Below are 15,662 nucleotides of genomic sequence, written 5' to 3'. Positions count from 1 at the left end.
AGAGTGGTCTAGGTTACTTTCTCAGAATACCACACCTTACTGTTTGTACTCTACTGATCTTATGGCTGCTTTTCCTTCATTTCTCCCCAAAGCTGTCTGAAAGATTCTACTATGTTTTCATTGAGCTGCAGAAACCCAAAGGAGGCACTCCAGGTGGTGGTGGTGGTGGTGGTGGTGGTGGTGGTGGTAGGGCTCCATAGCTTAGGCTGTGGGAGAGCCACAGAGAACTGAGGCAGAGTTTTGACAGCCACTGTTTCCTTCGCTCATGGGAACCTAGGTTCTTAGGACATTAGCTGCATGAGTGTGACACATGATTTCTGAGGCCTCCAACACTACATATATAACAATTGTACTCACACTACTAGAATAATTCATCAAGTCTTCCCCAGGTTAATGGAGCAGTGGAGGAGGGTGTTAGTGCCCCATCAAAGGGACCCCAGGAAGTGCAGTCATCAGGAGGTAGGCATGCTGGGCACTTGACTATAGTCATCATCATTGAACAGTTGTAATATTGGGAACAGACTCTAGGGATGTGTCAAGCAAGCGCTCGATCACTAAGATACACTATTAGCCTTTTTATTTATTTATTTATTTTTATTTTTATTTATTTTTTTATTTTTTTTTTTTGTTTTTTTTCCGGAGCTGGGGACCGAACTCAGGGCCTTGCGCATGCTAGGCAAGCGCTCTACCACTGAGCTAAATCCCCAACCCTAGCCTTTTTATTTTTATTTTCAAAATTAACACAGGGACTTGTTAAGGTTCCAAAGGTGGCTTCAAACTTGCCTCCCAAGTAGCACGGGTGTGAGGAAGGTGCCATGCACAGCTGGTGGTGGTTTACTTAAAGCCAACTTGACTGTCCTCAGCTTTATGTTTTCCTAGCTTTTGTTCTTCCCAGTGGCCCAGAATATTACTGTGGTTATTACTGAAGTAGCTAAGGTTTAACACTGATTGAGGACTTCAATTAACTCTGCGTTTCTAACCTCCTGACAGACAGATTGATTTTACTCATGCAACTTTCTTCTATATTTGAGAGACAGCACCCAAGAACCCTCAAGAGATCTCAAAGGTTAGAGTTACCAAGTGGAGTCAAGACTTCCCTCTAATTTGAGCACATTTCATTTTGACTGGCTGTTATATTCTGAAAGTGTTAGGCAGAAATCAATATGCTGTCTGTACTTCTCAGGCATCTTTGTAAATACCTCTATCTATTAAGTTAGTACTTGGATAATATAAGATTGTTCAGGGTTTCTGACTCAAGTATACATTACAAAATTTGTATTAACTATTAAAAGACTGGTGATGAAACAGAATTATGCCAATGGTATTCTGACCCCGAGTATAGTGTCTTTCCGGGTGAAATGGGCTGATATCAGAGCCTCGATTTTCTCTTGAGTCATAACAGTTATAACTCAGTACCGTGTGACATCATCGCCTTACCTAGCACAATTTGGAATGGCAAATTTCATTTTGTTGGTTTTTTTATAATACAAAACTACATCTTTTTGCTGATAAGACAGCTTTGTAATAAAAGTCTGCTAGTAGTTTCTCCACTTGGTAAGACAACCAGATGTGACCCAGGCATGCTTCCGATTGTGTCCTTTCCCCAAAGCAAAGAACAGGCAACATGAGCTACAAAGACCACATCCACCAAGAAGGACATTGCAAGGCACACTGTACCTGATTGCCGAGGAAGAACTATAGACAATAAGAATAGAGGATGCAGGGAAAAAAGAGAACATTTTTGTCAAATTAAAACTAAGAAACAGCAATTTTATCACATTCTTAATCTAAGTTCACACAGACCACATTCTTACTGGGCATCTGCCACAGGATGATGGTCTTACAAAGCCTGAATTCTCCATCTCATGCTTCTTTTGTCAACCCATCTCACTCATAAACAAACACAAGAAAACAAAACCCAGCATGAACACAGAACTACCTGGAGCTTAGTAAGGGCTCTGTTGGTAAGAGGCAGGATCACCCTGCCCTCTTCAGCTACGAACATGGATTTGGGGTACGCGGAGGACCTGCTGCCTTGGTGCTAGTCTTAAGCCCAGGGTTTTATACACGCTATGCATGCACTTCCTTACTGAGCTGCGGCTTGAGCCCAGAAATAGTCTCAAGTTCCTAATGAAACCTGGAGATTCCTATGCTCCAACACAAGATGGCCATCTTTAAATATTCCTTGCCAATTACAGAGTTTCTTCTTAAAATTTCAGGGTCCCATGACAAGCTGATGAATATAGTTTAGGAGTCCTGGTTTATGTCTTTACTACATCCCTGACTCTAGTCCCAAGAAGAGCTAGAATCTGAGAATAGTTTCCTGTTATTTCTGGTCATACCTAACAAGTCTTCCCAGGGAAGATCACTGAACCTGCTCTCCAGTGCATGTAGGTCCCAGTTGGAGCCCAGCTCAGCACAGGAACACCAACATGTTGGGGCTTTGACACATACTCTTCTATAAGCATGGGAACCATTTAGGCTCACAATGACCAGTTCTTGTGGATAAACCACTCTTTTTTTAAATGGAAAAAAATTAAAACAGAATTTAAAACTCCCAATACCCCCCCAAAACAAACAATAAAACCAAAATCAAACAAAACAAACAAAAAACCCAAAAGAAAATGTGTATGTGCACAAACACTCAAGGGGACAATTTTGGGGTATGTTTCCTTTTTTACCACAGGGACTCTAGGACTTGAACTCAGGTTGTCAGACTTGGTGGCAAGCACCATTACATACGGAACCATCCCCAGCATCCTGATTCCTGCTTTTTAAAAAAAATCTGAGACATTTTTGTGATATGGCCTTGGTTAGCTACAAGCTCACTAAGTAGAGTTGGTCTTGGATTTGCAAAGGTTCTTCTGCTTTTGCCTCCCAAGTGCTGGGATTACAGGAAAAATACCACTCTGCCTCCCAAGTCCTCTAATAAAACTGTTTCTAAAGGCACCCTACCTTCATGCCCCTAAAGTCTTTGCTCAGCAGTGAGATGAGGGCTATAAAATATCTTCTACCATGTCACCTATAAGCCACCACCAGATGGAACTACACAGGGCATGGCACTTGGCACCTACGAATGAAGGCCCATGGTTCTGAGCCTCTGGAGGCAGCAGGAGTGAAAAGGCAGCATGAGCTGGTGTACTGCGTGCCAGGATGGTACAGGAGGAAATGAGCTCCACGAACGGTTGGCTTTTCCTGCTTACCCGGTATTTATTCTCGCCAATCTGCTCCACTTGGAATCTTTTCGCACACTTGCACTGAGCCACTTGTCTTGTCACCTGTCAGTTGACAAAGCAAGAGTGTAAGAGCAGAGAAGGACTTTTTGTTTTACAATATAAACAGAAAGGCTATTCATTACTTTAAACATGTTGTCTTTTTCTTTTGGAAACAAGATCTCACTCTCAGGCTCTGACTGTCCTGTTCTTGCTATGTAAACTAGCCTGTCCCCAACTCAGAGAGCTATGCCTGCTTCTGCCTTTCAGTTGCTGGATTAATAGCATATGCCTGGTTCATTTTAAGCTTTTTTTTTTCTTTTTTTCGGAGCTGGGGACTGAACCCAGGGCCTTAGCAAGCGCTCTACCACTGAGCTAAATCCCCAACCTATTTTAAGTTTTAATACATGCATTTATCTTTTATTTGAAATATTCATAACCCTACTTGATATGAGATACTGAGAAAAAAAATAGCAGATGAAAAAATAAAAGTTCATCATTGTGTCAAAATTCTTTTTTTTAAAAAAAAGATTAATTTATTATATATAAGTACACTGTTGCTGTCTTCAGATACACTAGAAGAGGGCATCAGATCCCATTACAGATGGTTGTGAGCCACCATGTGGTTGCTGGGATTTGAACTCAGGACCTCAGGAAGAGCAGTCAGTGCTCTTAACCACTGAGCCATCTTTTCAGCCCAGCTTCAAAACTCTTTAGAGGAAAGTGCTAATATGGATCTATCAAAACAAATGGCCAAAACAGTAAATTATGAACCGAGTAAAATTCCTACCTAAAAGCCTGAAATTCCCAAGAAACCAATCTCTCTCCATATTTATGTGGTTCCAGGGATTCAAGCACTTACTTTTACCCACGGAGCCACCTCAACAGCCCCATGAGAGTTCACCCCTTTATGCTGCATCTGAAGTCCCTCCATGGACTGGACAGTACTTCAGACATGAGCATTAGAGTTGGACCCATGCTCTAGAGCAAGCTAGAACGCAGTAGCCAAAGGCCCCCTAGAACTTGTTGAAACAGCATCCAAAGGCTAACCTGGAACATTAACTCTAAGCGATTGCTACCCAAGATGATCCACATATCCACACTCAGGCAGTATAAAGCTACAGTTAAAATACTCTGCTCTAAACTCCCCATATGTACCTCATCCTCAATCTTATCTGCATCAGTTGTTGGTCGATAGGCATCCTTGTTGGGATGTAAGGCAGCCACAAATTCATAGTAGTCAATGTAGCCATCCCCATCTCGGTCAAAAATGTCAGCCACAGCTGTCATCTCTAACTTGGTGGTAGGGAACTCTGGGAAAAGAAAACACAATTTGAAACATTGAAATAGATATGGCTGGTTGGAAATTATACAAACTAACCCAAAAAAAAAATTATATCTTGTTTTCCTTTTCCTAAAAAAACAACACATATCTAGTCTGGAAAATTGAGGAGAAAATAAATTTTAAATATACAAATCATTGGCTGAGTGGGTAAGAATACCAGCTTCAGTTGTAGAGGACACGGTCCAGTTCCCACCCAATGATGGTTCACATTCATTTACAACTGCAGATCCTGGGGACCCAATGCCCTCTTCTGACTTCCAAGGGTATTCAAGCATATAAACACATAGGCAAAAAACAAACAAACAAACAAACAAAACCTCATACACAAAATATAGTGAATAAATCTAACTTTAAAAAAGATAAAAAAGAGGGGTTGAGGATTTAGCTCAGTGGTAGAGCACTTGCCTAGAAGCGCAAGGCCCTGGGTTCAGTCCCCAGCTCAAAAAAAAAAAAAAAAAAAAAAAAAAAAAAAAAAAAAAAGATAAAAAAAACCCAGACTTCAGATACAGTAAAAAATATAATCAATATTGCAACCATCTATACAATTATCACTCAAAACATTTGTTTATGCCAGCATTGTTGGATGTGTTGAATGATGTCTTTGTCTAAAACACTGTTTTAGAATAGCATCCTGTCCTGCCGACTTTACAGTCATGTTTGAACTCTTTTCTTCCTGGTGAAATGAGATTCTGCCATCCATGAAAACTGCAGATTACATTCAGTAGGGAGGTTCTCCAGGTCTTACCTCAGAAAGACTACTTTGTCAGAACATTATAATTTCTATCAAGTATGAGGAATCCAGGTGTGACCTTTGTGTAGAATAAAAATGAACTTACTAGATGCTAAAATGCCATCGATAAACTCCTGACGTGTTATTTTCCCATCCTGGTCCTTGTCAATACGCCGGAAGAAATCCATGACTCGAGACTTTTTGTGATTCATCCAACGCATATACTTTTTCCTCCAGACATCAAAGTCAAAGTTGGCAAATTCCTTCAACTAGAAGAAGTCAGAGGTGCCAGTAAATCCTGCTGTTTTGAACCCAGAACATATCTAACTTCTCAGTCAGTCAGTAAAGCCATGCAGGCCTTCTGGGGGCACCAACAATGCTATCTACATGTTGTCTCACTTGTGAAAGCACAATCTGCTTCCTTCACGTAAAGCCATGGTTGTTTAAACAAGCCACGATGTAAGGAGGAGCAGGAGAGACAGTAACTGAAAACAACTCTGGAAGATAAGGCGCACACAGAACAAAAACAGGGAAAGCCAGTCTTGCTTTCTCTTTGGACTTTTCCAAGGAACATCTACTTAGATGTAAGGGATGGATTCTTTGTCAAAGGGAAGGTCTCAGTGCCCTCTTTTATGCTGTATGGTCAGGCACTATAAATACACACAGGACCCATGTCACGAAGCTCATGTTTCCCATCTTCTTCTGAGATCTTAAGGACTGAGATGGAAAGCATTAGAATAGACCCTACATCCAAGCATGTTTCTTTGGAATCTCACCAGAGGGAGCAAATGCTCACCCAACATCTGTATTAACCAGCTCACTGGTAGAAAGCAGGCCTGTACAAAGGGGTTTTTAGGTACTTGAACCATGGTAGTAATTCACACTCAGAATGATTTAACAGCTCAACGTTTTCCCCTTTGGTCTTTCAAACTCAAAAGTTGGAAGGAATTGGGGGACGGGAGGGGAGAAGGCAGCAAGAACCAATGTGCTTAAAATGCAACTGACCTACGGAAGTAACAACAAAAACAAAGAACACTCACTTCCGGGCATAGCTGCTTTGATATGCACAAATAAAAGAATATAAAAGATATTAGATGCTTGTGTTAGGAAGGAGGAGGCACAGTACCATATATCTTAAATAATGATACTTCACAATTGTCTTGCTTTTCATGATCTACTAAAGACTAATAAAGAAACAAGAACATAAAAAGTTGGTTTTGCTGGGTGTGATTGCACAAACCTTTAATCCCAGCTCTTGGGAGGCAGAAGCAGATGGGGGATCTCTATGAGTTCAAGGCCAGATTGGTCTACAGAGGGAGTTCCAGGACAGCCAGGGTTCTGCTACACAAAAAAACCATCTCTCTCTCAAAAAAATAACTGTAACATACCTATTTTATCTATGTATCTCTTCATAATTTTTTTTTTTAATAAATAGTCCTGGTTGTCCTCTGTAGACCAAGCTGGCCTCAAACTCAGAGACCCTCCTGTCTCTGCCTCCTGAGTACTGGGATTAAAAGCGTGTGCCACCACCACCTGGTTCCCCTTTATATACATAGCAACCTCCTGAAGTTTTGTTTCTGAAACTCAATCAGAGCAAGCTGTTGAGGAAGAGCAGACCACTGGCTTCCCCCTTGAATGTCTGATTTATGGTTTTATACAACCAGATGGTATAGCCTCCTTTGAGTGCTTTCTTAAGAGATCTATCTTTTCTTATTCAGGGGCTTGAAAGAAGGGGTATGAATGAGTGAAGGGCTGGTTTTACCTCTGAAGAAGATAAAAGTAGACAGGTCAAACCAAGAGGGCTTTAAAGACTGTGTTTTGATTAAATCAAAGACTACTTGAAGGCCACTTGGTGGGGCATTACCTCCTCCAGCCTATCCAAGGCATCGTTCAGCTTCCGCTGGCGCTCCAGGGCTAGCAGCCATACTTGCTGCCAGCGGGCAGAGAGCTGGTTGATTCGTGGGTTTTTTGCTTCAGACTGTGAGAGGATTGGCATGGGTGGAGGTGTGGGTTGATTCAAGGACTTTCCTAAATAGAAAAATAATCACAACATTAGGAATGCTGGCTTTGCCACTGCAAAAGAAATGGCTGTACATTCCAGGCTACCTTGGCTGTATACTGAGCTTGAGGCTGCCTATGATATATGAGGTTCCGTCTCAAAAATCAAGAAAGCTATATACATGAACTAGATTCTTACACTGATATCCATTTGCTAACTGAGAAGAAACACAGGAATGGCAACATTCTAATACTGAGGCATACTGATTCAGAAACTACTGCCTCTCTTCCCAGCCAGCCAAGCACATGTGTACCCAGCTCCTACACATATCCAGTCACCTCTGCCTTAGTGACGTGAAGACATAGCAACACAAACCCAGCAGTGGATTCCCCAAGGAATTATCTTACAACTAGACTAGCGCAAGGCAGACACGATGCAAAGGTCACTGCTGCATAACAGAAAGTTTTACCACCTTGTAGCTTCATATTAATTCCCCCCATATATAAAATATACTAGTCCTTGTTAGAAAAGTAAAGTTTCAAAAGGGATGATTGTGGTTGAGAGTCAGTATGATTTGGGAAATTAAACACAATTCTCATGATGGCACTTTGTGAATTTCCATCTGCATTAGCAGGAAGGAAGCAACCTAGACTAGTGGGGCTGGAAACATACTGCTACCACTGCGGGATTTCTCGATGAAAGGAGCATGGGTGGGTTCTATATTCTTCCTCTTATATGTCTTGGTGACCCGGTCCACATCAGGTTGTTTGCGTGTCATCTCCTCCATAAATGACTGTTAAATATAAAAATTAGGAACAAAAATTTAGAATTTTCTTGGTCTACAATAGAAAGTTCTCACTAACAAAGGCCAAGCCCATGGCAAACTGGCCAAGTGAGAGACTGCTCTGCTCTGTGTAATTTCTAACCCCTTTAAGAAAAAGATTAAACCGGGTTGGGAGTATAACCTGATGGTGAAGCATTTGCTGAATATATGCAAGCCCTGGATTCAAATACCCCACGCGCATTAAGGAAAAAGAGAGGTGACAGATAAAGAACTCAAGAACTGGGAAGGACAGCTCTGGTAGAACAAGGAAGCCTGACTGTGCTGAGGACCAGGACTCTTCACTCCATTCACCGAATAGAGTGTATAATCAAAGGGTCAGCAAGAAGTGGGGCTAGAGGGGCAAGCAGGAGAGGCCTGTGTCCAGCCAAGGGATCAGGATTTTACTGTTGAGAGCAATGGGGGCAAGTGGAGGATTTTGATTCATGAAAGACACATGATAAAACGCCATGCGTGAGAGGAATCATTCTTCCTTGAGTGTGAAAGCAGCGGCAGGAGATGGGCTAGGGAATTCTCTCATTTACTTTTCCTGTTGCTGTGATAAAATGCTGTCAGGCCAATAGGCTTTTGGCTCCAGCAAAGGTCAGGTTTCTGAACTGCAGTGAAACCGAATGGCTATTCCCTGGGTTACACTTCACCTTCTAAGACTTTGAACTGCTTTTGCTAATGGCTTTGAAAATACAGTGAGTGGTCCATGGCCTTAGTGAGAGAGAACAGTCTACAATCCTACAAATCCAAGGAAATGAACTGTGACTTCTGCATGATGAGACTCTAAGATGCTGCCCCACGCCTGGGTTTCTAACCCATGAGAACTGATACGCAGAGCTGCTGGTAAGTCTGCAGTAACGATACAGTAATGCTGTAGTAAGGATAAAGGGATTCCCAGGTAAAGGGCATGTGGTTCAGGACACACATGACACAGAGGAGCAGGTACCTGATGCTCGGTGATAAGAGCTTTAACTCTGTCTATGTTCTGAGGGATAGGCTCCTGATCCCGCTGGATTAGGGTGGTCTCGGCCCACTGGATCCACGCCAGAAGTTCTTCCAGGAGCTCGGCATTAGCCACCAGTTCTGACAGAGCTGTTTCCAGGCGCTGCTGGTGCTGCTTTGCCCATGTCAGAACCTTGGGGAGAAAGACACCGTGATGCCTTTCAGAAAAGTACATCTTTTGCTTGTTTGTTTCAAAGCTCTATTTTATCTGATCACATAACTTTACTCAGAGGAGAGTCCAACTTAAGCAGCCACAAGATTCCTCTCTGACTTCAGCTGGCAAAGTTCAAGAACAAGCACAGCTAGCACATTAAACAAGCTTCTCAGGAAGGAAGGAATTAGAACACAAGATGTCTGCAGAAGCAACTAATTTGCTTGCACCTCAGCACGCTGACATTACACTGGCCATCACCTCAGCACGCTGACGTTACACTGGCCATCACCTCAGCACGCTGACATTACACTGGCCATCACCTCAGCCTTCACTGAAATGAAACTGATTGCTTACAGTGAATCAGAGATCTGATGGACTCTGAGTACTGGGCGTGTGGGGGTGACTCACCTCCTCGAAGCGAGCTCGGATGATGGTGATCCAGTGCTTGATGGTCGTGATGCAATCAGGATGGCAGACAGCCAGGATGACTTCTCCCATCGCCACTGCTGCATTCACATCTACCCGTTTTTCCTCTACTTTCTTCATGAATTCCTAAACAAACAACAGCCGAAACCAAAAACTTGAGAAAACTATGGATCAGAACCATTAGTTTATATTAAAAGAAGAAATGTTTCATCATCTTCTTATGTGTCAGCACAGATCTTGAAAAAGCCTGTATCTGGGTGTTGCTGGCTGGTCTACCCAGTTCTGTATGACACAGGAAGCCAAGAACGATGACAAATAGATCAGGGGCACTGGTGTGCCTCTGTTCCCTCTGCTCCTGTTTCTCCTTTCAGCTTCTCCCTCTCTTGTTTGTACTTACTCCCCTCTATTTTGTGTGCATGAGCATTCTGCCTGCATGTATGTGTTTGGTACGGAGTCTCCCGGGATGAAGTAACAGTCTGTGAGCCACCACGTGGGTGCTGGCAACGGAGAGTCTGAAAAAGCAGCACGCGCTCCTTACTGCTCCAGGTCTCTTACTCCTGTATTTTATGTATACTTTTTTGGGAAAATTACAATGACAGTCATAAAACCTACCACCACAAAGTGCCCTGATGAAACTAAGATTAGAGTAACTGGAAAGGTGACACGAAACACTTCCTTACTTCACTACAGGTGGCTAAAGCTCCAGACACCACGTCACTGCCTGCGGTACGGACATCAGACGAGGGGCAAAAGCTAGTAACACAAGCTAAGCCAAATAAAGACATGCGTGCGTAGGTGAGAAGTGAAATGGATTTGGGTATGACGACATACAATTACAATCCTAGGACTTATGATTGAGTGTTTGGGAGTTCAAGGGTAACCTGGGTACATGCTAAGACCCTGTCTCAAAATCTATTCAACCAACAAACAAAAATCAGGAAGGGAAATGTTCTACATTTTCTTTTAGAACCTATGTTCATTAAGTTCTTTAAATCTATACTTGTTTAAAGCCAACGAGAGGGGCCAGAGAGATGACTCAGTGGCTAGAGCATTGGTTTCTTGCAGAAGACTTGGGTTTGATTCCTAGCACACGAACATTGGCTCAAACTCTAACTCCAATGCTAGGGGATCTGATACCCCCTCTCTGGTTACCTCGGGAGTCAGGCAATGCACGAGGTACACTGAGATATGTAGGCAAAACTATATACATGAAATACAATGAGTGAGCTGTATAAGAATTAACAGTGCTGCTAGGTGTTGGTGGCACATGCCTTTAGTCCCAGAACCCAGGAAGAAGGTGAGGACAGATCTCTGTGAGTTCCAGGCCATCCTGGTTTACAGAGTGAGTTCCAGGACAGCCAGGACAACAGAGAGAAACCCGGTTTCAAAAACTAAACCAGACCAAACCAAACCAAACACAAAGCCTCTCTGGTTCCTGTTGAGTATATAAACAGTCCACCCAGCTTTTTCTACTTTTCATAGATTTGACATTTATAAGCAAACGCTGTTTTTTTTTTTTTGTTAGTAGTGAGGTAATTCTCAGCATCGTTGAGTAGCACAGATTACCAATCCTTGAGACTAGCTTACCTTATGGGTGTCAATGAGAGATTGTAGGGCCTCCGTATCATCAGGAAGGGCCCCTCGAAAGCGAAGTGTTTGTTCTGCTTCAGAAAGCCACTCCAACAGCATATGGACGGTGTCCCGAAACTCTTCTGCCTGAAATAACCAAACACGAGATTTGGCCTCCCTCTGCAGCTAGGGCACTAGACACTACAGCATGTGCTGGGGAAACATCCAGGACCACATTCTACCAGAGGCCAAAGGTCACCTTAATTTGTAGACCTTTGAAAACAAGCTCTATGACTGATCAAAGTCCTGCAGAATGTTCAGAATATAATGTTATTTTCATTTCAAGACTGTGGGACTTCATGATCCTGGTAAAGAATCTCAGATCTATATGCTCAGGTTCCAAGTCATGGGTTGACCCCGAAAATTTATCTTACCTGTTTTAAGGCCTGCTCAAGCCGGCTTTGCTTGGAAACAGAGAGTTTGCACACCGTATCCCAGCGTGTGCTAAGCTCCTGGAGCTGCCCTTTTACCCATGTGGTGTCATCTCTGCTGCTCTCAATCAGTTCTCTGCCTGACCGCTTCAGGACCTGAACGGTGCCGGTTCTCTTTCCCAGTTCTTTTTGGAAAACCTGATTAAAGAAGAAGTTGGGAATTAGTTGTTTTGTAAATTATTTTTTTCAATTTTTAATAACTATTTCTTTTATTTTGCATAGGAATGTTTTGCTTGCAGTATGCATGCCATGTGCATGCTAATGGAGGCCAGAAGAGGGTGTCAGATCTCTTGACACTGGAACTATGGATGGTTGTGAGCCACCATGTGGGTGATGGGAACTGAAACCAGGACCTCTGAAAGAACAAACGCATTCTTAACTGGTGAGTGGTCTCTCAAGCCCTGTGTCTGATAAATGTTTTGTGTAAGGAGTAAAACCACAGAACAAGCAGTGTCCTTGGTAGGTTCTTGTCAGGTGTTTTATTTATGCAGCGAGAAAAAGTAGGTGACTCTCAAGAAGCCATTACCACCAACCCCTCAATGCCTGTGCTTAAATCTATATTTAACCTGCTGTGTGTGTGTGTGTGTGTGTGTGTGTGTGTGTGTGTGTGTGTGTGTGTAGACACTTCAACTTTGCTTAAAAAAAAAAGAATCAGAAGCTACAGCTGTGAATGTCAGTTCAAGCATTCTGACCTGCTTGACTTTGGAAAAGGTACTTCCTTAACTTTTCCTAATCTAAAAAATAGGAATAATTATACCAGTATTTCTAAAATTGAGGGAGATAGAAAGAACATACCTGAAGTACAGAGAATGTGATAAATGACACTTAGTTCTTGTTTTGTTTATATGTGTAGACAGGTGTGGAAGTCAGAGGGTAACTTGCTGGAGTCATTTCTCTCCTTCTACCATATGGGTTCCAGGGGTTGAACTTGGGTTGTCAGGCTTGGCAGCAAGCCCCATCACCTGTTGAGCTATCTCACTGGCCCATAGAATGTGTTTCCAGGCAAAATAGAATGTTTTATGTTATAACAGGGGAACATTATGCAGCTCAACACAACAGGTACAGGGCAGATGAACTGGTGATGTATATGGTGATAGGCTTGTTACTATACAAAGTGTTTAGAAAAAAATCCTCCCATTTCCATTTTAAGTGTTAGTGAAAATGGATTTCTTTACAGTTTCCCCCTGAATTTAAATTTCAACTGATATTGAACCAAGAGACAAACAGGGAGAACCTCTTCACATGCTGTCATGTCTAAATCAAACCAATTTTGGTAAATTCGTTGTGACTGTTGCAGAAATCCCAGCAACAAGTTGTTTTTTTGCTTTTTTTTTTTTTTTTTTCTTTCTTTTTCTTTTTTTTTCGGAGCTGGGGACCAAACCCAGGGCCTTGCGCTTGCTACCAATGAGCTAAATCCCCAACCCCTTGCTTTGTTTTTGAGTCAGGGTTTCTTTATGTATTCCTGGTTGTCCTGGAGCTTGCCTTGTAGACCAGACTACCCTCGAACTCAGAGATTAAAGGTGTGTACAGCACACCTGGTTAAAGGTTTGACTAAACACAGAAGACAGAGGGAGGGCTGCTCCTCCAGATACCCTCATCAAACATTAGTTCTTCTCTGGGTGGTCAACACAGCAGACGATGCGGATTGAGACAAACTGTGGCTCTGCTTCCCCAGAAGCCAATTCTTGCTCCTCACCTTATGAGCATCCATGAGGTTCATGACGAGGTCAAGGTCCCCGTGTACAGGCTGGTCCTCAGCCAACTGTGGCTCTACCTTGTACAACCAGTCAACTAAAGCCTGCAAAGCATCCATGAATTGGCCTGAAAACAGTAAGGCTTCTTCCAACTTGTGCTGTCTGTGAAAGGCATACAAAACTCAGTGATTGAGTCAATAAAGAAAAACTCTATACAGATAACTTCTATATTAGAGCAGTTAGAAGGAGACTAATAACAAGTGAGAGAAATGCCCAGACATTTTAGATTTAGTTTATAAGTGGTTTGCCTGCAGGTATGTCTGTGCACCTAAATGTGCCTGGTGCCTACAAAGGTCAAAAGAGGGTGCTGGATCCCCTAGACCTGGAGTCATGGGCATCAATCACCTAGAACTGATCATGAACAGGAGCCACCACATGGATGTTGGGAACCAAGCCTGGGTCCTCTGTGAGAGCAACAAGTGTTCTTAGTCACTAAGCCGGCTATCCAGCTTCCTTACTCCCGTTTTAATTTAGTGACAATTTCTTACATACTTTGGTTGCTGTATCTCTCTCTCTCTCTCTCTCTTTTTTTTTTTTTTCCTTTTTTTTCGGAGCTGGGGACTAAACCCAGGGCCTTCTACCACTGAGCTAAATCCCCAACCCCTGGTTGCTGTATCTCTATTGGGTCTGCCCTGACAGGGGACACTCATGCTCACCGCTCCACAGACTTGCCACAGACAGTGTCCCATTTGTCTCTGACTTCTCCTAGCAAGTTGTCAAGTTTCTGAGCATCGTCAGCAAGCAAAGTCTTTTCTTTTAGTGCTCTGCCAGTTCTGATGGTGGTGTCATACACAGGCTGTTTGCCACCAAGAGTTTTCTGAAATTCCTGTTTCCAGAAAGAAAGAAAAACAAATCTCACACATACACACACACACACCCACATTAAAAATCAGGTAATATCACGAGGTCCTGGGTTTAATTCCCAGTCCTCCAAGAAGTGGGATATATTTTGATTTAAAATCAACTTCTTTTTCAGGTTTATAAAGTAAACACAGCACAAAAACAAACAGACAAAACATAAACAATAGCTTTCCCTTAATGTGCACTCTGTTTATATCACATACGATTGCACACGGCAATTTTTTTTTTTTTTTTTTTTTTTTTTGGAGCTGGGGACCCAAACCAGGGCCTTGCGCTTCCTAGGCAAGCGCTCTACCACTGAGCTAAATCCCCAACCCCAACACACGGCAATTTCTAAACCCGTACTTTTGGTTAGTAATTTAGACGTTACTCGAGAGTATGACTGTCATGCTGTCCGAGCACCCATGGACCCTGGGGTTGGCTACAGCAGAGGCAGGACCCCTGTCTAGCTTTTGTAAAGTGTTAGGATTACAAATATTTGCCACCATGCCTGGCTTTCATCTTGATTTTTTTTTTTTTTTTGAGACAAAGTCTCACATATTCTAGGCTGGTCTTGAATTTCTGATCTTTTTTCTTCTTGGGATTACACACGTGCCACTATAGCCAGTGGCCAGGTGCTAGGGAGTCACACGAGGGGCCTTGTTCATACCAGGCAAGGGCTCTTATCAAAGGAATTACATTCCTAGTCCCTTCTTGACATTTTAACATGAATCAGCCTGTTCTTTCAAACAGGCTCTGGTTTCCATTTTTAGCACGCAACAATGTTTGGTGAATGCCAAGCTCAGGACCTCACAGCGAGGACCTACCCTACCTTGTGTTTGGAAAGCTGAAGCTTGATTTTGTCTGGGTCATTGGAGATCTCCAGTTCTGAGTCCAGATGGCTCTCCGCATCTTCTAGCCAGTCAATCAGCTTTTTCCAAGCTTCATGGAACTAAAATCAAGTTCAATAGACATTGTAACAGAAAGAATGTGCGAGCTATACAACTCATCCACCCCCATCACGGCAGAGGTTCAGGACTCAAGGTTGTTCACCACGGTGTGCCTTCCTTTATAACTTACTTGCTTGGCTCGCTTCCTGGCATCATCCAGTGACCGCCCCCTTTCAATAGACCGCTGGACAACCTTCTCCCACCGAGACTGGACACTGACTAACAAATTCTTGATCAAGACAACATCCTGTTTCTGACTAAGAAACTTCAACTGGTTCCCCGTTTGGTCCAGTTCAATGATCTGGTCTCGATGAGCATTTACTTCATTAGCAAAAACCTGTAGGGAACACAGTACTCTTTT

General features: G+C 42.8%; 1 protein-coding gene across 1 annotated transcript in view; it reads right to left on the bottom strand.

Annotated features, from left to right (window-relative positions):
- The window catches only part of Macf1 (microtubule actin crosslinking factor 1), a 323,248-nt gene that overhangs the window by 12,270 nt on the left and 295,316 nt on the right, over nucleotides 1–15,662 (bottom strand). Inside the window, 13 exon segments of the mRNA XM_032898600.1 lie at nucleotides 3,204–3,278; nucleotides 4,371–4,525; nucleotides 5,394–5,556; nucleotides 7,152–7,315; nucleotides 7,959–8,079; nucleotides 9,062–9,250; nucleotides 9,680–9,823; nucleotides 11,285–11,413; nucleotides 11,701–11,895; nucleotides 13,454–13,613; nucleotides 14,168–14,337; nucleotides 15,184–15,303; nucleotides 15,432–15,638. Of these exon segments, the coding sequence (XP_032754491.1) occupies nucleotides 3,204–3,278; nucleotides 4,371–4,525; nucleotides 5,394–5,556; nucleotides 7,152–7,315; nucleotides 7,959–8,079; nucleotides 9,062–9,250; nucleotides 9,680–9,823; nucleotides 11,285–11,413; nucleotides 11,701–11,895; nucleotides 13,454–13,613; nucleotides 14,168–14,337; nucleotides 15,184–15,303; nucleotides 15,432–15,638 (1,992 nt within the window).

Source organism: Rattus rattus, chromosome 1 (genome assembly GCF_011064425.1).
Source record: "Rattus rattus isolate New Zealand chromosome 1, Rrattus_CSIRO_v1, whole genome shotgun sequence".
NCBI classification, from domain to species: domain Eukaryota; kingdom Metazoa; phylum Chordata; class Mammalia; order Rodentia; family Muridae; genus Rattus; species Rattus rattus.
Note: the sequence above shows the minus strand (reverse complement) of the source record. Positions and strands in the feature narration are given on the sequence as shown.